At 47.1% G+C, this 23,273-nt stretch overlaps 2 protein-coding genes across 5 annotated transcripts in view; one reads left to right on the forward strand and one right to left on the reverse strand.

Moving 5' to 3' along the window:
- Positions 1–16,251, forward strand: mtrex (Mtr4 exosome RNA helicase). Its single transcript, XM_027030496.2, has 27 exons — positions 1–111; positions 1,721–1,855; positions 1,959–2,025; positions 2,124–2,186; positions 2,592–2,704; positions 2,890–3,064; positions 3,380–3,470; positions 3,620–3,744; positions 3,884–3,982; positions 4,443–4,566; positions 4,779–4,910; positions 6,163–6,242; positions 7,440–7,550; positions 7,936–8,037; positions 9,737–9,862; positions 10,288–10,438; positions 10,675–10,847; positions 10,966–11,034; positions 11,180–11,308; positions 11,473–11,583; positions 11,717–11,905; positions 13,056–13,219; positions 13,389–13,494; positions 14,674–14,730; positions 14,945–15,107; positions 15,744–15,848; positions 15,987–16,251. The coding sequence occupies exons 1-27, from the start codon at positions 5–7 to the stop codon at positions 16,037–16,039; spliced, it is 3,120 nt and encodes a 1,039-aa protein (XP_026886297.2). The 5' UTR covers positions 1–4; the 3' UTR covers positions 16,040–16,251.
- The window catches only part of plpp1a (phospholipid phosphatase 1a), a 14,361-nt gene continuing 7,211 nt past the window's right edge, over positions 16,124–23,273 (reverse strand). For 2 of the 4 annotated variants that reach the window (XM_027030500.2, XM_035535636.1), the window contains exons 2-6: positions 22,557–22,708; positions 20,653–20,936; positions 18,426–18,483; positions 16,995–17,171; positions 16,124–16,649 (exon numbers count right to left, since the gene is read on the reverse strand). In XM_027030500.2, the coding sequence (XP_026886301.1) occupies positions 16,551–16,649; positions 16,995–17,171; positions 18,426–18,483; positions 20,653–20,936; positions 22,557–22,708 (770 nt within the window). In that variant the 3' untranslated portion in view covers positions 16,124–16,550. The remainder of the gene's footprint in view (positions 16,650–16,994; positions 17,172–18,425; positions 18,484–20,652; positions 20,937–22,556; positions 22,709–23,273) is intronic. The other 2 variants (XM_027030498.2, XM_035535635.1) reach the window with 1 other exon arrangement.

Consider the following 23,273-nt stretch of genomic DNA (forward strand, 5'->3'; position numbering starts at 1 on the left):
GAGTATGGCGGACGCCTTCGGAGACGATCTGTTCAGCGTGTTTGACGAGGAACAGACAAGTTCTAGTAAAAAAGCGGCCCCGAAGATTGTGCAGACTGCGCCTCAGGCTGGGTATGTTTGGGTGGCTCTGTACTCGCCCACGGCTAACGGCGTCTATAAGCTGGACGCGAATTCTGTCAGATTTGTCAGGCCGTTGGCGAGCTCGCGAGCATGTTGCGGATGAGAGAAACTAGCCAGTGTGGGCTAGCTAAAGTAGCTAAGCTAGCTAGTTGGGTTAGCCGGAGTTATCTCTTTCGGGCTAAAGATTTATAGATGGAATTGGCCAAGCTCGCTGAATTATTGTGAGACTTTCCCAGAGGGGTCGGTTTGAAAGGTTTTTCAGTGCTAGGTTAGCTAAAGCAACACCGCAATGTCTAATTCACTTGTAGTCACCATTCGAGCTAGTTTAGCTTAGCTCGGTTAGCACACACAGAGGCAGTGGCGTTTTATTAACAATGCCGTAGGTTGGTTTTAAATTCTACTTTTATTTATGAAAAGTGTATTTTTATACTTCCTGTCCACTTCTCTGATGATTGGACGGTCGTGACTGCACACCAATAACTGCGCTAACGGTAGGCGGTACAACTTTAATTAGCTTAGTTCGTTGAATCAGATTAATGAATTAAAGTGTCTACCTCGTTTCCTGCTAAAGTGGAATTCTTCAGTGTCCGCCTAAAGCAAACATGTACAAGACGACACATCTACAAATAAATCTTGATAGACGGATGCTGTTAATTGCTTCAGACGCGGGGAGTTGGAGGTTGTGCAACTGTTGATGCAGCGTCCACTTGCAGCTCTTTTAAGTGAAGATCTTCACTGCTACTGTGGCTAACTTGAAATGGTCACTGCTCTCATTCCTCTGAATCTTGCTGGCGGTGCACGTGATCCTACAGCGCACCTGGCAGAGCAGGGTGCTACTAAAACCAAGGTCACGGGGTTTAATCTCCAGGCAACGCACACACCGTTATACTGATGAACATACAAGTCGCCCCAGTGGTTGATAAACACATCCATGTGGTCATTTGATGGTAATGGTTTCCGCTCTGTCCTCCTGACAATTTGCTGACGTCCTGCTGGAGTGCAGGAAAGACCAGCTAATGTAGCAGATCATGACCTCCAAGCTGCCACCTACAGGTCACCATCTGTGCCTGTATTGTTTTTGCTGGCAGTACGCAGACGATAGTCACGAGTCTTACTCACGTTCCCAAGAGCTGCCGGAGTCTTCCTCACCTGTGTGCCACACACATGTTGAGACTCATGGCCACAGGCTACCTCACCCACACCTGGTGGAGCCTGGACGTCCCACTCTGTTCACGAGTGCCCAGGACACAGCAGCTGTTGACGCAGCTCTCACTCTCGTGCGATGGTGGTTGAGGTGTAAGCCAACATGATGTATGTACTGAGAGTATGACGACAGTACAGCGCCTGTGTGCCTCTCACCACTGCAGCCGTTCAGCTCCCTTTTCCCATGCCATGTTTTTTCTTTGATTGTTTAAAGCAATTTTTTAAACCAGATATTCGCTGTCTCTTGAAATTGTGTTGTTTTTTTTTTAAATTAAAGTAAACTTGGCAAAGATTCAGCACAATGTTCTCATTGTTTGGCCATTTTAGTTGTGTGGGTTAATAAGAATCAACACTGTGAGAAATGGTACTAATATTGTGGTTCATTTGTCTGTTTTAGAAAATCAGGGGGCAAACATGTGAAAGAGAAGGCAGACTCTCCATCTTTGAAACGTGAGACAGATGCCGACTGCTCAGAGGAGGTGGTGGGTAGTAAGAGAGCCAAGATGGGGACCATGTCTGCAGAGGAGATAAAGTACGCCTGCTAGAGTTTGTCCCTCTTAATTTAGTCTGTAGCTGTATCTAAAAGTGCCTCTTCCACCCTGCGTTTTCACCAAGATGTCTGGTTTCTCTTGCAGTCTTGCAGACCTGATGCCCAGAGTCAGGGTGGAGCAGGTGGAGACTGTGGAGGGCTGCACTCACGAGGTGAATGGCATTTCTCTCTCTCGTGCGGAGACTGAATTTGACTTCTATGCATGTTGCCAACATCTGTGGTCACAGGTGTTTTTGTTCCACCCCCACAGGTGGCCATACCTGCTGATGAGGAGTACACACAACTGAAACCACGAGTTGGAAAAGCTGCCAAGGTGCCTTCCCTTGTTTCCGTCTGTGCTTCATCTGTGTGCAGTTACTCGCTGGGTTGCCAGTTTCCATTGCATTACATTAGTCTGTTAAAGGTCTTCTCAAAATTGATCCCTTTCAGCAAAAAACCATATCAGTTTTTTTATTTTTACATTACAACTTTTACATTAAAATCACATTAAATAAAGTGTGTAACATTTTAGACTTCATTCATGTAGGCATTTAAAAATAAAACTTGCAAAAATGCTTTACATTATGATTTTTATTTTGTAGAATGCAGAAAAGCAATGAAAGCACATCTGTTCTATGCAGGATATGTTAATAGAATACTTAGCAACAGCTAGAGCTGACCACAATATGCACTGAACAGGGCTGTGTGTGTTTGATCTGTGTTCTGTCCTCCCATACAGGAATATCCCTTTATTCTCGATCCCTTCCAGAGAGAGGCCATTTTATGCCTCGACAACAACCAGTCGGTTCTGGTGTCTGCTCACACCTCAGCAGGGAAAACTGTGTGTGCTGAGTGAGTCCAGCGTTCATTGTGATTACAAACACTTGCAGTGTACTGGCTGGGCTGGCCTCAGAGCAACAGCAACTGCAGCGTTATTGTTCACAAGACAAGCTGCAGTCTGAATTTTGAAGTTTTGGATGATATTTGGTCCTGTTATTAAACCGACACAAATCACCCGTTTCGTAACCTGTGTGTAGGTATGCCATCGCTCTTGCTCTGAGAGAGAAGCAGCGTGTGATCTTCACCAGCCCCATCAAGGCTCTGAGTAATCAGAAGTATCGGGAGATGTATGAGGAGTTCCAGGACGTGGGCCTGATGACCGGAGACGTCACCATCAACCCCACGGCCTCCTGCCTGGTCATGACCACTGAGGTAGTGCCCTGTGCTGCACACACATCACATAACTGGTGTTCTGAAGTCCCCTTCATAAGCCAGCTCTACTCCCTGACATATAAAACACGTGGAGGGTTAGAGGGTTAACTATATTTATATTTAAATGGAGGCAAGCTGCTTCTAAGTATTTAAAATTCCAGCGTTCAGGTGGGAGAGTGTTTGTAATGTCTCTGTGAACTGTGGGCAGGCTGGATTTCAGTCTTCAAACCTGAACACTTTCCTCATGTCATGTTCAAATCTTGTTCTGCAGGCTGAAATTTGCCCTTTTAACATCTTGAGGGTTATTTGTTTCAGATCTTGAGGAGTATGCTGTACCGGGGGTCAGAGGTCATGCGGGAGGTCGCCTGGGTTGTCTTTGATGAGATTCACTACATGAGGGACTCAGGTGGGTGACGCAGTACCATTTATAAACACTAGGGTCATCCAGAGGGCTGTGGGCAGGTGGAGGGTCCCACTTGTTCTACCTGGCTCACCTGACCGTCCAGTCAAGCAGTGGATCTGAGAAATATACTTTGGCGTGTGTGTGATATACAGAGCGAGGTGTGGTGTGGGAGGAGACCATCATCCTGCTTCCTGATAATGTTCACTATGTCTTCCTGTCGGCCACCATCCCCAACGCCCGCCAGTTCGCAGAGTGGATCTGCCACCTGCACAAACAGGTACACGCCTCGCTTCTATTTGCACATGTGGGTACACACCAGCACACGCGGGTAGATGCCTCGCTGCTACCTGCACACGCGGGTAGACGCCTCACACTATCAGTAGTAACTTTCTGTTTTCCTGTTCTTTCTGATGCAGCCCTGCCATGTTGTGTACACGGACTACCGCCCCACTCCTCTGCAGCACTACGTGTTTCCAGCAGGGGGCGATGGACTTCACCTGGTCGTGGATGAGAACGTAAGATGCTTAAGTGTGCTGTTCCCCAGGCTGCCTCCATGTTAGCACAGCTGAAGTCTTTATTCATGAAAAATGCATAGATGTGCTCTTAGCAGAGCAAGTACATGCTTGTGTGTTCACTGCCGTCCACTGGTTGCTTGGTGTAGTGTGATGGGCTGTGTAAGAGGAAACCCTCTGTCTCCGGTTTGTTTGCTGTGCTAACGGGGTTGTGTTACAGAACTCTGTTACTCGAAGGAGTGTCTGTCCCTTGTGAAGTTATTTTGACCTTGATGAACGTGGGCTGTGGGATTGTGACCTGTGGTCTGAACTCTCTCACTTGCATGCAAACTGCAAGATGTTTGATACTGAGCTTAACTTCATGCCATATTGATCTTCGTGAACATTAATAGAAAACCATGTCAATAGTTTTTAAAAAATCTCTTGTTCTAACATCTTTTCTCTCTTGCTGTCTGTCTGTCAGGGTGAATTTAGGGAGGATAACTTCAACACAGCCATGCAGGTGTTGCGGGATGCAGGAGACCAGGGTTCGAGCAGTGGAGGCGGATCCAAATGGGACCCCAAAGGCAGGAGAGGAGGAACTAGGGGTGGGTTAGCTGAAGAGCTCCACCTACACATTAGGGAAGCTGATCCTGGATCAGTCTGATATGGACTGTGTAAAGCAGATGTGGGGCTGAGTCCACGAGTCATCCATTAGTAGCACTGTTGTCCCTCCCTCTGCTGATGATGCCACCCCCCCCCCCCCCCCCCCCAAAAAAAAAAAGTGGAAGTGTCGCTCACTGATGCCGTGTTTCTGCAGGTCCATCCAATGTGTTCAAGATTGTGAAGATGATCATGGAGAGGAACTTCCAGCCCGTCATCATCTTCAGCTTCAGCAAGAAGGAGTGCGAAGCGTACGCTCTGCAGGTGTCCAAGCTGGACTTCAACACAGGTGTGTGTGTGTGTGTGTGTGTGTGTGTGTGTGTGGGGTGGAGCCCAGGTTTGTTGAATCAGAACAGGGTGGGGGGGGAATGTAACTGCTTTGCAGTGGTGAAGAACTCACCAGCTAGCAAGTGAAGGTGTGCTTAACTCTAGTTTTTAGGGTTAGTCCTCTGTCAGGTACATTTTCACATTTCCCAGTAAGCAGACTCTACTCCATTGCTTGTCCTTTCTTTAGTTGTCTCATTTCCTTCGTTTGACATTCTGCAGATGTTCTTGTCCAGAGTGATGTACATATTCATCATGTAGCTGCTTTAGCTGAGAAGAACAAGTCGCAACATAGCTGTATTTGACATTTTTTAAGTGAAGCAAAATTATTAACGCAGTCAAAGGGGACAAAGTCAAGAGAAGCTTCATATATCTGCTGCCCGAGAGTTCCTGATGTTTGCCCATCAGTATTAGTGGTCAGTCAACACAGGCAGTCGCTATCGATAACCTCGTCACCTCACCCTTTATGTATCGCCAAGTAACTTGTATAAAACACATTCATCATAAAGAAAAATATTAATGTGAGGGGATCTTATGGAATTGACGGAACAAAATTGCCAAAAAGTGATTAGATGTGTAATTTGAAATAAAAGCTTTTTCATTTTCATTCGTTTGGGTTAAAAGTTCTACTGCAGCCAGCCACTAGAGGGCACCAAACACAGTGACTAAACGTTTTCCCTGCTGTCAAGTTTGTGTGTGTGTGTAGAGAGACTATGATTAGAACTCAGACTTGTCTGGGAAACTTTGAATTATGGGTAGCGTAGTCAAGATGTCCACTTCTCATGCTGTTGTCATTTTGCTCTACTACATTTGTAAGCGTGTACTGCAGGACTACACACTCCTAGCTGTAGCTGTTTCTCTTGTGTTTGTGTGTGAAGATTGTTGCAGTGCTTTGCCATCCTCACAGTTTCCAGCAGATTAAATTGTGAAACTTGCCATGATGAGACCATTTTTGAAATTCTGGAACAACCCAAGTTTGAAAACGCGCTTCGTGCTTGAGCCCTCCTGGTTCGTGTGTTCAGAAGCAGAAGCTCTCCTGTTTGAGTGTCTGTGTCAGTGGGGGATCAGCTAAACTCTGGTCTCCCCTGTAGCTTGGCTAAAAGATCATTTGTGCCTGCATTTCACAATGCAGTGAGAAATGATCACGCAATCGCATTGACTGATGGGCAGCCTTTAGACGTTTCCATGATGACCACACTCTTCCTCTGTCCATTTAGATGAAGAGAAGAAACTGGTGGAGGAAGTTTTCAGTAATGCCATTGACTGTCTGTCAGACGAAGACAAGAAACTGCCACAGGTAGGCGTGTACGCATGCATAGACAGACACTATTAAATATAGCACAACGCTACTTCATATACTGTTTTCTCGAGCTTTTCTCTGAGTGTAAAATAACACAAGTGCTACTTGCTGTAATACAGGAAGGTATCACTAAGTCATTTGCAATGGTTTGCGTTTGGTAAGTATAGCGGATGGAGACGGGTTTTGAAACTGCTTGATCCACAGTATTGCATACCTAACCCATATGCTTTTAAACATGCTTTTTATCACTGCGAACCATGTCTCTTCTTGTAAAGTAGATATTGGCTAGGTTTTTATCTCTGGTGCTCATACTGCACTTCACTTTGGTTCATCGTTGGGCTTTGTGTTCTTGGAGGTGCTGTTTGTTGGTGCTTGAGATTCGATTGTTTGTCATCCTGCATGCAGCCGCACTTGTGGGTTTCCTGATCACCCCACTAGCTCAGTCAGAGATTAGTGACGTTACTGCTGCTGGTGGTCTGAAATGTTCAAACACCACGTACAAGTAGACCAAGCCAGCTCATGGTGTGAGATCGAGGTTCTTCCACACTGAAACACCATGACCTCAAGCTCGTTTACAGGCGATATAGAGACTGAGCCTCAAGCAGGGCCATGAGGGCTGTCTACCTCAGCTCTCTCGTGCTCACTCTCACGCCCCTCTCCCCACTACGTTTGTCTCTGCCTGTTGCTTCAGGCTCAGCTTGTGCATCAGGCCGAGATTCCCCCGTACTGTGGCATCCAGGCTCTCTTTTATCAGAAAATGTTTGTGTTAATATCCCCTCCCTCAGCCTCCATGGAGGCTGTCTGGGTTTCACAGCCTGTCGTGGGTGTTGCAGCGTGTTCCTGCGTGCTGTGACTGGGGATTGAACTGTGAGTCTGGCCACTGCAGGAATCCTGGGCCGGCTCACATGGCACCGATGGAAGTCCTTGAAAGCGCTTCAGCACCTTGCCTGGTGGGGTGGGGCGGGGGTAGTTAATCTGGAACCTCAGACATGGCTGGCATTGCCTGGAAACCTCTCCAGTCCTTCAGTACTCCGAGAATGACACGCTTGTGGTTTTTAATCTAAACAACATGCACCGGATGGTCCAGCCTTAGAGTAGATACACCAGAGGAGACTTTACATGCATACAGAGAAACCACGTTCAGTTCAAGGACAGGACTGTGTGTGTGTGTGTGTGTGGTGTGTGTGTGTGCAGGTGGAGCATGTCCTCCCACTGTTGAAACGAGGCATTGGGATCCACCATGGAGGACTTCTGCCCATCCTCAAGGAGACCATCGAGATTCTCTTCTCCGAGGGCCTCCTCAAGGTTGGACTGTCGCACTCATTACTTTCATTTAACTGTGCGAGTTCAGTTCAGAACGCGTCTCTTTTCCAGTGCTGTACTTAACTATAGGATTGTCAAATTTTTGTTAAAAATCCCATAGCACGAATCCCTGCTCTAAAGAGAGTAAGATATTTATATTTCTGATAACCAGGTTGAACACATCAGCTAATTCAAAATCCCTCGGTACAGGGAACACACAGTCGTATGGTGAAGGACCATGTTTCCAGAGCATTAGCGGCAGATTGTTGTTCTCTGATGCCTGTCTGAAGTTTGTGTCCCTGCCTGGCTGCTGTTGACTGACTCTTCTCGAGGGCACTGGCAGGCTTAGTTAACATAGAGCACTGTTGTTGGTGTGGGCTTTGTGCAGGCACTGTTCGCCACGGAAACGTTTGCCATGGGCATCAACATGCCTGCCCGGACCGTACTCTTCACCAGCGCCCGCAAGTTTGACGGCAAAGACTTCCGCTGGGTAAACGCGCGTGCGCACACACTGTGTTTAAACCCATCACTCCAGTTTCGTGGGTACCAGTAGACTGCCCAGTTGTGCTCTACAGACCAGTCCAGCTCCCACCTGTTCCAGGAATGTACTGGGGTAGAGCAAATGTATGGACTGTCTGTCATGAGGAACGTGTTGTTACTTTAAACCAAACATTCAGGACTAGCACCACATTTGTATTCAGCATTTAGTTTAAGGTCTTGGTGAGTTTGTAAAGTTGGGGTACCTTCTCCCCTATGTGGCATTATGGACTAGATGCATCACTGATCCTGACAAATGAGGACACTGTCCTCTCTCCTCTCTCTCTCCCCCCGCCCCAACATCCATGTCCAACAGGCCACGTATTGTTTGTCTGAGCACAAGGCAGTGACTCGATCATTTTGTGGGAAGGAAAAAAACTTTTTTTTTGTTTTTGGGTTTTTATTTTTAAATAGTTTCCTCTCTGGCATGGAGCACTTTGCCATCCAAAATGCTTTGGAAGAACATCTGCTGTCCATGACACTGCCAGAACTGAGTGCGCTCAGAGCCTTGATGAGCAGAGCAGTAACTTATTGGTGCCCTCAGAACCTCGACAGTAACTCTGAGTGGCTCCTCTTGGTCGCTTTGGGGCTCATCGCAAAGCTGACGGACCCCCTCTGAGGGGCAGTTACAGGGCCCATTTTGGGCTGGGGGCTTCATAAAACTTTCATAAAGGCAGGAACAACAGTTGCAAAGTGATCAGGCCCAGGCCAACTGAGCCCCCAACCTCCCCCCGCGCGCTGACGTCTGAGGGCATGACAGGAGTGCTGAAAACTGCATGGTGATGACAGACTCCTGAACGCAGTGCACGAGGTCAGTCTCCTCTGGATGGGCTGAGGGGCGGAGCTGGGAACTCAGTGGCAAGCGCGCTCCATATCTGATTTCACCTCCATGTCTCTGCAGAAGCAAGACTAGAAGTCTGCTATGGGTATTCTATTACCACTTACTGCACCGGCAGGGCACTGTACCAGGGGGTGAACCTTGGGTTGTATTATGACCAAAATGATTTATTTTTGTTAGATTGTGTGAATTCAGAAAACAGTAGAAGAAATCTTAATATCCCTGATGCTCACAGCACACACACGTTGTGATTATTTTTGAGTTTTTGTATTGCACCGTTCTGCAGTGTTGCAAAGGCCTTTATTACGATGATGAAATTATGCAATGCTAGTGAAGACATTGTGATCGGGTTTAGGGAACTGCAGGGTTTGTCGGCAACCAGTCGGGGCCTTTCTCCTCAGTCCCAGCATAACGTTAATAAATCCGTGTGCTTGCGGCTCTGCTGATGGCTGGGTGAGGTCTGATGAATGAGCCATCTCCTTTAAATGTGTCTGGGTGGGTTCTTGTCCCCATATAAACATCTTATAAAACCGTAAAATCGGTTGTTTAATTGGTTGCAGAAATAAAATTCCAGCTGTCCCTAGTGAGGAGTTCAAATCACTGAGGAGTATTTTCTGATATTTCTAGAACATACCAGGATGTTTAAGAATGAACAAATTGTTTAGACGTCTGCACACATGCCCAGTCGCAGCATCGCCTGCGTCACGATGGGCAGGTTTTGTGGGAAATCTGCCATAATGGGGAGAGAATGGGGTATGTAACTGTCCTCCATGTCTGCTCAGCTCTGCCTCCTGTGTCCCCCCACGTCCCCCAGATCAGCTCAGGAGAATACATCCAGATGTCCGGCCGTGCCGGCAGACGAGGAATGGACGAGAGAGGAATCGTTATCTTCATGGTGGACGAGAAGATGAGCCCAGCGGTGGGGAAGCAGCTCATTAAGGTAAAGGCGTCCATCTGCGCTAGACCGTTGTGTGTTTGTAGAGGAACGTCAGTAAAATGGCACTGGTAGATGGAAGGTGAGGACAGGGCAAGCCTGAGGTGTTTGATTGCAGAGTGTAGTTCTGGGATGTTTTGTGGGTGTCTCCGTGCTGCATGAAATGAGGGGAGCAGGAGGGGGTGGCGTCGTGGGGGGGGGTTTATGTGGGAGTAGCTCCAGGCCGAGGGGGAGGTTTTGGACGCTCCGATGGGATCCTTCCAGCAAAGCTGCTTTCTGGGCCTCTTGTTATTTTTGAAACAAATTCAAATAGAACTCAACAAAGATGTGCAATCAGTTGTACCATGTTTCACTTAATCCCCTCTCTCTCTCTCTCTCTCTCTCTCTCTCTCTCTCTCTCCCTCTCCCTCTCTCTCTCTCTCTCGTAACAGGGTTCTGCTGACCCTTTGAACAGTGCCTTCCATCTTACCTACAACATGGTCCTGAACTTGCTGCGTGTGGAGGAGATTAACCCAGAGTACATGTTGGAGAAGTCCTTCTACCAGTTCCAGCACTACCGGACCGTTCCCAGCGTCCTGGAGAGTAAGAGCCACACACAGCCTTCCTCTGCTCCAAAAGATTTTTAAGAAAATGTTCTGGTCAGAGTTGCCCCATGTTGGATGCTTCTTTAGACACTTAATGATGCTCAACACCTACACGGAGCAGAAATATTATTGGACAGTAGAATGACCAGAGGCCCACCCACGTTAGGAGATCAGCTCTCTCCTCTCTCTCTCTCTCTCTCTCTCTCTCTCTCTCTCTCTCTCTCTCTCTCTCAGAGATGAAGAATCTCGAGGAGATGTATAATGCTACAGAGATCCCCAATGAGGACAACGTGGTGACCTACTATAAGATCCGACAGCAGCTGGCCAAACTGGCCAAAGAACTGGAGGACTACATGCACAAGCCCAAGTACTGTCTACCTTTCCTACAGCCCGGCAGGCTAGTGAAGGTGACCTCTGACCCCCTACTCTGGGTCACTGCTACTATCAACATGCTTTCTTCAGTTGGGGGGGGGGTCTGATGGTGGAATTGCTTTTGTTTGCTTAGTCGAGTTTCTGCATTCCCAGGTTAAAAAGGAGGAGTTGGATTTTGGATGGGGAGTGGTGGTGAACTTCTCCAAGAAATCCAATGTGAAGGTGAGCTCTGTGTGTGTGTGTGCGCGCACGCTGTCACGCACAGCGTAGTTTACCAGTTCAAAGGCTTTGCTGTTGTGTGGTGGAAACTCTGTGTGTGTGTGTGTGTGTGTGTGTGTGTGTGTGTGTGTGTGTGTGTGTGTTGCAGGCTGGTAGCAGTGAGCTGGCCCCTCTGTATGTGGTGGAGGTTCTGTTACACTGCAGTAAGGAGAGTGTGAAGAACGCTGCTACAGAGGCAGCCAAGCCTGCCACTCCTGGAGAGAGAGGAGAGATGCAGGTGAGGTGTGGAGACCTCAAACCAGCCTGAATGACTGCCCTCCTGACCTTGTGTAGGCGTGACCGCCCTTTGCCTTAAAGGACATGGCGTCTTGTAGAGCTGGAGTTGTAGACAACCAGACCGAACGTGGTGGTGAGGTGTAATGAGAAAATGTTTTTGTTTAGGTGGTGCCTGTCCTGTTGAACCTCCTCACCTCCATCAGCTCCGTCAGGCTCTACATCCCCAAAGACCTGCGACCCTACGACAACCGACAGAGCATGCTCAAATCCATACAGGTGGAGTACCACCCTACAAACACACTTCCTGTTTATTCAGTGAACTAAAACCTCCATTGAAACATCAACCTACCACAGCAGTGTTTTACATGCCTTCCTTTTTAAACATGACCTTGTATTTTTCCTCCTGTAGGAGGTTCAGAAGCGCTTCCCGGACGGCCTCCCTCTGCTCGACCCAGTGGATGACATGGGCATTAAAGACCCTGGACTTAAGAAGGTTATTCAGAAGGTGGAGGCCTTTGAACATAGGATGTACACCCACCCTCTGCACACTGACCCCAACCTGGAGACCCTCTACACCCTGTGTGAGAAGAAAGCACTGGTGAGCGTGCACACACCCTGTGGTAAATACAGTGTGGTCTTGCTAACTGCAATCCAGGGTTTCCGGTCCTTGTTTGTCCCATGGACAAACAAGATTGGCCACGCAGGCTGGGTAGGTAGATTGCAGCCACGTTAATGGGGCCATTCTTTCAGAAAGGTCACTGTTTGGTTCTCATGTGAGTGCTCTCTGCTGCATATGGGTTCAGTGTTGGTCTCGAGCATCGGTGGAGGGGCGGACAGTTCCGTTGTTTCTATTGAAACCATCTGCACTGGACTGCTTTCTGTGCCAGAATTTTGCAGAGCTGCTCGGATAAAACAAAGGCAGGAAACGGTCTCTCTCGCTGCGTCCCGAGAACACAGATGATATCACGACAGCCACGATGGTCTGGGGGTTGGCCGTGCGTGCGTGTGTCAGTGAAGTCTGTGTGGGGTACTCAGAGTTATGATGGGATAATTTTGTCAGCAAGAGAAATTGCAGGTTTATAAATGGGTTTTTAAGTTTGCTTTGTATCTATCTGGGTTCCTCTGAGGGTTTCTGAGGGTGTGTGGATGTGCTGGAAAAACAATTCCCATCTATGGAAAACCAACCTTGCAATTTCCAGGACTTGAAGCATCTGCTAATAACGTGTTAGTGCCAGATACCACAGCACACATTTAACGGTTTAACAGAGTCCGTGATTCAGTGCATCACGGCTGAGGAACTGGTATTTAAGAGATGAGTGGACTGGTTAATCTGATAGATTTTATAGATTTACATAGTTATGTAAATTAGCTGTTTGTGGCAAAATGCTAGAAGTCACACTCGGCATTCAACCTCGTCAGTCTAGAGATGTTTGTGTTGTGTAAAGCTGACTACACCAGCCTGGGCTTTACTTACTCAGACAACTCTGCTAAAGTGACTGCAATTTTCACACTGCAATTTTAAAAAGTAACCATTTAACAAAGTGTTTCATTCTCTAATGATGCTCAACATTTAGAATTTAGTCTGAATTTATCGTGAAATGCGTCAACTGATTGGCAAAAAGGTCAAATGCAAAGACGCACACATTTGGCCTTGATGGGCAGCCTGTAGGCCTGGAAAACATCCCTACCTGCAACTAATATAATGACTATTTTATGTGCGTGTGCACGTATGCCTGCGTGTGTTCCAGATCGCGGCTGACATTAAGGCGGTGAAACGCGACCTGAGGAAGGCGCGTACTGTGCTGCAGATGGACGAGCTCAAGTGTCGCAAGCGTGTGTTGCGACGTCTCGGCTTTGCCACCGCCGGCGACGTCATCGAGATGAAGGGCCGCGTGGCCTGTGAGATCAGCAGGTACGGCAGCCAATAGGATTGGCCAGTATTAGCGAGCCAAATCCTTCTGCAGCTGTAGTGCCAAGTCCGCCTCCAAAAGCCACGGAGTCATGATGTGTGTATCTGAGGATTTAATGACTGCAGTGTGCTTCTGAAACAGGTGTTTTTAATCTGTGTATGTGTGTTGCAGCGCAGACGAGTTGTTGCTGACAGAGATGATGTTTAATGGACTTTTCAACGATCTGACAGCGGAGCAAGCCACGGCTCTCCTGAGCTGTTTTGTATTCCAGGAAAATGTAATTATGCGCAAATTCCATGATTCTGTTTATCTGATTATGTGATAGAGGTGATGCTGGTTGATGGTGGCAGCTGTAAAACACTTGGAGCGGTTTATATGAGGGATGAGGTGAATTGAGGTCAGGGACCAGAAATTGTGCTGGAAAATCAAAATACCAAAACATTCCTGTAACATCTGGTGGCGGGGCTGTGTGTGGTGGGGGCTCTGTTTGGCATCATGTAGAGAGCAGCTTGGATGTCTCAGTAAACCTTGAAACGAGTGTTAGGAATTAAAGTGAAGGCAGATTATGATGATGGCATCTAAGCAGAGATCTCTCCCCCTTAAAAGCCCATTCTCTGTGCTTGCTCGTTCTTTTTCTCTCTCCCTTAAAGCCCTCTCTCTGAGGGTGGCGTGTGTGTGTGTGTGTGTGTGTGTGTCAGTGTGTGTGTCAGTCACTGCAGCAGTTGCCAAGCATTTCCACACAGGCATGTAAGAACTTTTGCTCAAGTGCTGGTGTGGGGAAAGTAAAAATGAGGTCCTTTTTACTTCAGTAAAAAAGGTGTTGAAATCAATCACTTTGGCACAGAAACATGATCCCATCTCTACACACACTCATACACTTTATTCAGATCACCTGGATGTGCCCTTCTGTGTTCGTGCTGGGCCTGTGGTGGTCTGTGTCAGGGGTGATTTTCTGGGCACAGGGCTGCTGTTGGCTGGCAGCATGTGTTTTTAAGGACCCCTGTAGTGTGACTGTTCATGCAGCACCCGCTATCATGGTACCATTACCAATCAGAAACTGACCAACAACTGAGTAATGACACTGTGTGGGGGGTGTTGGAGGTGGTTCATGTCCTCGGTCAGCTGTCACTGTGGGAGACACACACAAACAAACACGGACAGTGACCACAGATCTCCCCCATCAGTAACCCTCAGAATCAGATCCTCACCAACGGGGGGTTGCCCTTCGACATTTGAAAAGTGTGAAATATCTGACAGGTCTTGTGAAGCCAGTGAGGCTTTTCTGTTTCTCCTGATTCAGACGCTGGATATCGATTCTGAGAAAATCATGGGACAAGAACCTGGGTGTGGAGCTGTGAGGGTCTCTCTGTGTGTGTGTGTGTGTGTGTGTGTGTGTGTGATTGGACACATGGAATCATTGGAGCATTGAAAATCTCTGTCTCTTGTCTGTCTCTAGGCTAGCGAGATGCCTAAACTAACAGAGCAGTTAGCTGGGCCACTTCGTCAAATGCAAGTAAGTATTTGCACGCACAGCCCACGCACACAAGAGATCTCACTGTGTTCACTGAGCTGGGTTTTTCCCACTCATGTTTTGGTCAGTCTGGTACACTTAACAGTGTGGGTTGACTGGTAAGACCGCGTGGTCATTCAGTGCTCAGAGGACCTCCCAGCACGCGTGGCTTAGACATGTGGTGCCGTCTGAGCATGTCGTGTCCGTCTGCCCACAGGAATGTGCCAAACGCATCGGGAAGGTGTCGGCCGAGGCCAAGCTGGAGGTGGACGAGGAGAACTATCTGAACCAGTTTCGCCCCCACCTGATGGACGTGGTGTACACCTGGGCAAATGGCGCTTCCTTCTCTCAAATCTGCAAGATGACTGATGTCTTTGAAGGTACCGTCCCCAGCCAGGCTTGTCCCGTTTACCGCTGCTGTCTGTAACTGCCATGATGGCGTTTACTTGGCAACCACTGAACAGTTTGAAATCAGACAGAAGTCATTGTTACGAAGGAACAGTTTGTGGAAATTTGTGTTATATTCTGAGGGGGGTAAAAAATGAATGAACAGGAAAAGTTTTTCACACGTTTGCTTTGACAAAGTTGTAGAAGGCCGGGGTTCATATAAAGCTTTAGGTTGCATTTTTAGTCGTCTTTCGATGCCTGCTCCCCCAGTGGACCCTGACTGTGGGGTCTCTGGGCCTGAGAGAGCAGCTTGGTGTTGTCAGCAAACCCTAATCGTGATGAATTAAAGGCAAGGGAGATTAAGCTGAAGGCATCCAAGCAGTGGAGTCTCTCTCTCTCTCTACTGTTTTTCTCTGGAGTCCTGCACCAGAACAGAGCTACCCAGATAAATGTTTGCTTCTACGGGGTTGAACATCTGAACTGGGCACGGCGAGTGAAGCTGTAGAGGTCAAAGAGTAACAGCATGCAGTCAGCATGTGATGACCACGGTCCCATGATCCCTCCACACAGACATGGGTCCTTGGTTCTGCCCCTTGGCTGTACTTTCCGTCTCTATTTCCACTTTGCAGGCAGTATTATTCGATGTATGCGGCGTTTGGAAGAGCTCCTCAGACAGATGTGTCAAGCAGCCAAGGCCATCGGAAACACGGAGCTGGAGAATAAGTTTGCTCTCGGTAGGCCTGCATCTGCTCCCATCCTGCTCCTGTCCCACGGGTGATGAGTTTCTCAAAAAGAATCATTTATCATGACGTCTTACGTTTACAAAACCACCTACATCTGGCTTGTTTTGTTTTCCTTCCCTCTCCCATCAGGAATAACGAAAATCAAGAGGGACATCGTGTTTGCTGCCAGTCTTTACCTGTGACGGGTTCCTCTGCTGCCTCTCACCTGTAGTCTCGTTTCTCCAGTTCTCTCCTTTTGTCCCTTTTTGACCATAACACACACCAAGTAACATAAAACTTGTTTTATTTGTGTTCAATTTAAGAATAATGTTCTTTTGTCTTTCAGAAACAGGTTTTTTTTTTGTACATACAGTTTTAACATAATTTTAATTAAAAAGAAAGGTCCATATAGTGATTATTCTTGCCCCAATTTTTTTAAGGTTTGTGTTTTCTGTGGTGGGAGCGAAGTAGTATTGGTTCTTTTGAGGCATCTGTATATGTCTCTGTTAGCATCGAGGTTATACACAGGAAGCAGTTGTAGCAGCAGGTCAGCCAAGGCATGATGGGAGAATTAAGTTCTAAAAGAGGTGAGCAAGCAGCTCAGCAGAGCAGGAGAAAGCAGGCGTTACATTCACAGATCTCCACTGCAGTGGTTCGCCCCGAAACCCAGCCCCACTGGGTCAGTGGGACACTGCACAAAGGTTCCCGGTAGCTTCAGTTGGGGCTGTCATAATGATTGCCGTTGGTTGGTGTCTCCTGTAATGTGGCGTGCGGGATTGGTGGCTTTTTGAAGAAGTCGGATACGAAGAACACCTGGAGGGGAAAGAGGTGGTAAGAGGGAGAGACAGGGCATGGTGGGGGTCACAACTTGGATTTAATTTGCATTGCTGGAACCAACCTGTAGGCTAATTCTTTTTTTATTTTATTTTTTAACTGCATTGAGCTGAGAAAGTACTGAAAGAAACCATGTAAAGTCTCACTGTACTGAAAGAAAAATAAGTCAAATACTGCTAATTGTTGGTGACTAGTGGAAACCTATTGGTGTGTAATATTACCATCTTCTGTGCTAGTGTTGTGTTGTCATTAGCCACCATACCATTTTTGGGTTCAGTATACCTCTAAAAGGGACCATGCTGGAACCCTGATTCAGACACTCACCACCAGTATGGCCATGAGCGCCCCCTGTAGGAGGCCAGTGAGAACGTCACTCCAGTGGTGTTTGTAATCGGACACGCGAGAAAGTCCCGTGTACACAGAGGCAGCGATGAGGAAGAACTGGATTGTGGGACGCAGGAGCCTGGCCCATTCTGCTTGCATTCGCGCTTGGAGATACAGCTGAGGGCGAAAGGGGACAAACCCTCTGTCAGGTCAGCAGACACCATCTTCGCAGCTAGAGAATTAACTGATGAGTTGGACTGAGCATGAGAAGGAAGGAGCTTGGACAAGTGGGATTTGGTTCAGTCCTGTTGATGAGTGTGCTGGTGTCACCTGCAGGACTCCCCCTGGACATTAAGAACAGGTTTCGCCTGATGCTAAAACTCCTGGGCTCTCCTGGTTTTGTTTTTGCTGGCTGTTTCTTGCTCAAGAATTGGCTACAGATTCTTAACTGTGATTTCCTAAAGTTTTGTATCAAAAATCTTTTAATCTGCCAAAAGTTAAATATTTTAATATTGTTAAAAACGCAGCATCTGGCACAACCGAGTTGTGCATCCGTTTAGTGAGTGTGAATTCTTTCACATCAGGGAATTGGCGGGAGTACAAGTACACACTTTGGCCCAAACATCCTTGACGTTAGTCCTGTGGTGACAACGGCAGTGGTCTGTAATCGAGACTTTCGGAGTGATCTAAGACTACACGAGTTTGCACAACTGAGACAAACAGTTCGCATTACATTAAGGACATTGGGGCCAGTTTACTACTACAGACTTCTTAAAAGCTTATGGACTTCATAGGATACTGATTCTTACTAAGTAAACCTCGGTCATATCTGCACACTGATGAACCACTTCTAGACTGTCCCACAGTAACCTCTCACCAAATTTCTCTAACTTGGCTCCTGTGGAAAGTTGGTTTGTGGTAATAGGGGTGTGTGCCAGGGCTTGATTAGTGGGTCCACGTTTCCTGCCTCTTTAGATAAGACAACAGTCCAAGAGGCCATTTCCAATCTGCAGCTGGAGGCTAACCGGCAGTCAAGAATTTAAATCAAAGCATTTTGTTTTTGTTTTTTGTTCTTAGAAATTCAGAGATTCCAATCTATAATTACTGTAGTCTCATCAGATACTACCTGGTGATTGTTCACCACATCACTCCTCATATTAGTGAACTTGATCAAAAAAGAATGACCAGCGATGGATTCTGAACTGATGGTGTTAACCTGAATAATAACCAGTAATATTACTGGTTATTAAATAATGAGACTGCGACGTGCTGAAATTCTGAAGTTTGCTTAAAGTACTATTACCAGTGAGAGCCTACTGACACGTATGAGCTTAGGAAGGTGGTTGTGTGTTGTATAGGATTATGTGTTGCTTAGCAACTGGTTGAGAAGGGCTCTAGCAGTATTTAACGTAGTTATAAATAGTTACTTACCGCCAGGAACAGCATGCAGTACATAGAGAAGGAGGAGTGTCCAGAGTAGAAAGACAACCTGTAAATGCACACACAAGACTAATCAGATCACTCATATAAAGAACAAGTGAGTCATTACTTGTATCTGTTACTAAGTCCACCTTTCTGCCCAAGGTTTCAGACTAACAGCTGTGAGGTAGAATGAGGTTCCCAAGCCCGTTTGGATCGAGTGGTAAAGTGAGGAAGATGAGCAGAGCTGTCTGAGCTATAGGAGACGTGGTGTGCTGTTCCCGCTCCGGTATGGCATAATCGGCTCTGAATGGCTTGATTAGCTGGTGAGTCAAATATCGGATTGGACTCGAGTAACACTGACCTTGACCCCACTATCATGTCATTACTGTTCAACACTGTAGAACTGAACTGTGTCCCTAAATTGAATGGGACTTTTCCATTCTGGGATTTGAACATGTGCACTGTAGTCCTTTCTTACTTTGGCACGGGCAGATCAGGGAAGTGGGCATGTGTGTGTGTGTTCCAGACTGTTTCGCAAAAGGAGGGCTGGGCTGACCATGGTGAGGGCTTTTCTTTCTTCCTGTTTACAGTGGCCACAAGCTCGCTGTCGAGCAAGAGAAGCTGTGCATAGACAGAAGGGCAGCGGAAAGGAAACCTTAATGGTTTTTTCCTAGTTGAGAACGGGGGTCGTTTTGCTCCAGGGCATCTTGAGTTAGTAATCAAAACCACACATCCTTCCGGCTAAGTTAAGAGCAGTGCCCATCAGGCACATGGCCACGCGAGAGCTTGTATGAATACAGGTAAATGAGCCGTTTCCTCCATGTTAATTAATTTACAGACCTCATCACATCACAAGGAACAGTGAGTGGAGGGAAATGACATGTACAAAACAGGGCATCTGCTGTCCCCAGAGATGACATGACATACCAGGACGCTTCTAAAGAAACAAAGCTGGACCCTGTCCCTCGTAAGCGGCTAACTTTGGTAAACACCATTTTACAAACGGTGTGTTTTTCTGTCACACACTTCCCAACTGACAGTGTATCCACATCTGCTTAATCTTGTGTGTTTCAATTGTTTATAATGTAATCTCTGCTGGGTCTGACAGGGCCAAGCTTGTATTGCCATCATATGGCTAACAAGGTATAGGTCTCGAATTACAGGATTAGTTAGATATCGTGTTAAGCTGCACAGAGTTAGAAGGGATACACACACACACTTTCAAACCCACTTCTTTGCTACAAGCCCACCTAACAGAGTGGAGAACTCTGACCAAACAAGGGGTGATCATGATTATTTTTGGCAGCCTGCCCCCCACAACACTTGATTTGCTGTGTCCGTAGGGCTGTCTCCAGGGCAACGGGAGCCTAGCCAGGAAGGTACTGCCTGTCGGAGACAGGAACCACACCTACTGTAAAGAGGGGTGTTCTGGAAGAAATGCTTGGGCCTTGGGACCTGCCCAAAAACCATACTAAAACCTTCACCACCAAACTTGTGTTCTGTCGAATGGCTCGCCACAGGATTAGAGAGAATTAGAGAGCACTGAAGTGTGTGAACCGCAGAGCCACCACAGGAGCGCAGAGCTTCCAAACCATGGTGGATAACTTGAACCAGAATGCAGTCTTACAGCAAAGACCTCCCTGAAAGAACTTCCTCACAGTGGAATGTGTTCCTCCCAGAACAATAAGGACACTGCAACCAGCTTCTGGTCACCATGGGAACCGTCCTTCTAATCACGCAGCCTGTTTTAGTAGACAGCATCTCGGTGACCATGCTAGTGGTCTAAAAGTCTAAACCCTAGCCGGTGGATCATTTAAGACTGTTCAGAGGAGAGGTGCCTTTGACCTTCAGGGTAACCACCTGAGCCATCGCACAGTCGTAACTATTTGGTTACAGCACAACAAGGTTTGAGTACAGACCTGGGGTGGTTTCTTGGTCAGAAAGTCGCTTAGACAGAACCACATCCAAGTTCCTCTCTGTTCCTACTTCAAAGAGTCTATGTTCTGAGGCTGCCATTCGAGCTAAAGTCTGACAGAAGCCAAGGAGCAACCCACCTGGGAGGGACTGCGCTAGGTGGAATTTCTCAGCTAGCTGCCCACAGGAACTTGCCTACCCGCTAGGATTTCCTTATTTTTCCCCTCCTTCTGGTACACTGGCTGTCTCCCTTCATGAAGCAGCACTGCCTGCTGTCTGAAGGAGATGGCCGAGACACCTACCTCCAGCACAGACCACCCACCTGCCTTCGTTCACCATGGTCTTGTCCCCAGTGCAGGTGAAGTTCTCAATGTATGCGCCCATTGAGCAGTTGATCAGCTTCCAGTCGGGTTTGCACACATCCAGGAAGTGTGGTCGCAGCCGTCCAATGGAGTACTTTCCGATGTCTGTGAGGGATTGGCTCATAGCAGCACCAAACAGGAAGGTGCCGACTGCTTTGTAGACGCAGGCGACATAGCTGTTGTTAAAAATGGACTTTGATTTCAGGCGGTTTAGATAAATTAAAAGGCACTCGCCAGTGACCATCTGTGAGGGGGAGAGGAACAAAACAGAGCTCAGAGAGGATCTCCACAAGAGAACATCCATTACAGTGTGAGCAAGGGGAAAACGACTGATCTAAGAATACAGTAAACCTACTGTGAGATGTAATGAGGATGTCCATTCTTAAGTAACTAGAAAACGAGACAGACAGCAGAAGCAGCATTTGACAATGCAGCCATCGCCGGTAGCCAAACTTCGCCAAAAGATTTTGGACTAGTTTCTCTCTTCCCATTGTACTGCTCTGGTGGTTTGGATAAGACGAGCCCTCATTGTCTCTTCACTAGGCCTGACTCAAAGCACTGACTTACTAGTGGGCTGGAACAGCTCATAGTGTAAACACTGTTGCAATCTCAAAACGTGTGAGGGGAAATTTGCGAGCATGTTATGATGGCTGTTATGGGCACAGGGAAGATCATTTTCTGTTTCTCTACAGGTTTCTAATTTATAACCAGAGTGCACAGGTGAAGTCAATCTCAGATCTAGTTCTCCCTTGATGACTTTTACCATCATGGTTAAATACCGACCCTAAAAAAAGTGCTCCCACACACGAGTTAGGCTGGGGTATGGGAACGGCATCAGTTTGACGGTCTAGGACTCAAGTACTCACCCCTAAGCGTTTCCTTGTATTCACACCTGTCCTTCTACAGCCTGTTATTACCTGCTGCAGTTGTGTTCCAGATGTCACATTTATAAAGCAAATGGTATAAAGTGCATTGTAGCAGAATACTGTACAGCACCTTGCGATGCTGTATAAGTTTTCCTATTAGACAGTGACTGTGTGCGCACATTTGTACTGTGTTAAGAATAGCAGAGGAAATATTTTTACACTGTGTAGCAATTAAAGGTATAATTAAAGTTTAATGGGTATTTTTGGTGCAGTCTGCATCCGTGGCTAACAGGCGGGAGGGCTGTGGTTTAGGCCAGACACTGTCTGACTGTCTTTTCTCACAAACGTCGATGATTTTCAAACCAGATTGCGTATCAAATTTCACAGTGAGAACAAGGTCCTCCTAAATGTCAAACCTAAATTTCTTTTCAAGGGTCCAGGAGCTCTGTGGCGGGTGCAGAGTGATGTTTGAAAGAGGATGCGGGCAGAGAAATCAGGTGCTGAAATATCTTTGCGTGTTTAAAAATAGTTTAAACATGTCACAGAGAAACACAGGGCAGGGCGGGGGTGTCCGTGTCCGGGCCGGGACAGGCACAGCACCACGCAGCGTTTTGGGGTTCACACCTGCTCAGGTGGCACGCTCGCTTCCTTCCTCAGCTGGCTCTCAAACCTTTCATGAGAATGTAGCAGATCCATCACCACGCTGCTTATTCTCATCAAATCGATCTACCCACTGCCCCCTCAGGAGGGTTGTAGAGGACTGAACTGAGAACTGGTTACTGTTACCCTGATCTAACTGGCCTCGCATCCGCTCCAACGTGTCAGGCACTCGCCGAGCCCTAGAAGAGCCAAATCCTAGGCGTCAGAGCAGGGGAACACTAACGCGTGAAGTGCTGTGTCCCTCCAGGACCAGAGCAGGACGCCCCCTGGTGGAGGGCAAAGGAAATGTGGCAGCGATTGAGGCGGTCGGAGTGCATCATAGAGCAAATGGCACTTACAGTAAGCAGCGCAAGTGGTATCATTACGCCGCATAATAACTGATAGGATATGGTGTCTTCCTTAAGAGGGTACTTGAGCGAATCGTCACTACAGAAAAATCCTCGTTTGAACGGTCGATGTTGAATTGTGAGTATAGCGAATGGGAGTCCAGCTAGCAGAAAGAAACAAAACAGGAAAAAAGCAATGAGAGAAAAATGACAGAAGCGCGTTAGAAGTGGACTCTGCATCCTGTAACTGACACCAACACCATCCCTGCAGCAGCGTTGGCAGGCTTTTGAAGGAGCCACCTGTACCAGGAAGAAATCTGCGATAACTGATTAATCCCAGCTAATCCCAAGACATTTAATGAACAAAACATCACCAAAAAGCACCATCTGACATCACCTGTGGTCCTGAATTTTAAACAATACTGCGATACTGTCTGAACTCTAGACCTCTGCTGTGTCTCTGCTTTCTCCTCCATATCAATGCTGTGGCTGTATTAAACAGTCTTGATTGCACAGGGCCATTGGCTCTTTGGTGAATAAAAAACACTAAAATAAAATAAAGTAATATAACACAGACCCCAATCAGTCTACATACAGAGTCAGTAACCCTCTGGAGTCTACAGTCTTCTTACAGCATTGGATATTGTGTCTCAAACAACATTGTTTTGAGAGTAAATTTAGGCAGTTTTATTTCTATTGTAGACTTGTGCAAATATTGTTTTGCTAATT

This window comes from Electrophorus electricus, chromosome 17 (assembly GCF_013358815.1).
Source record: "Electrophorus electricus isolate fEleEle1 chromosome 17, fEleEle1.pri, whole genome shotgun sequence".
Classification (NCBI taxonomy): domain Eukaryota; kingdom Metazoa; phylum Chordata; class Actinopteri; order Gymnotiformes; family Gymnotidae; genus Electrophorus; species Electrophorus electricus.

Coding starts and splice junctions, on each gene's coding strand:
- mtrex (XM_027030496.2), top strand. CDS start 5: ATGGCGGACGCCTTCGGAGACGATCTGTTCAGCGTGTTTGACGAGGAA. Junction 3,065..3,379: donor GCCTGGTCATGACCACTGAG/GTAGTGCCCTGT, acceptor TATTTGTTTCAG/ATCTTGAGGAGTATGCTGTA. Junction 13,220..13,388: donor GTGGCCTGTGAGATCAGCAG/GTACGGCAGCCA, acceptor TGTGTGTTGCAG/CGCAGACGAGTTGTTGCTGA.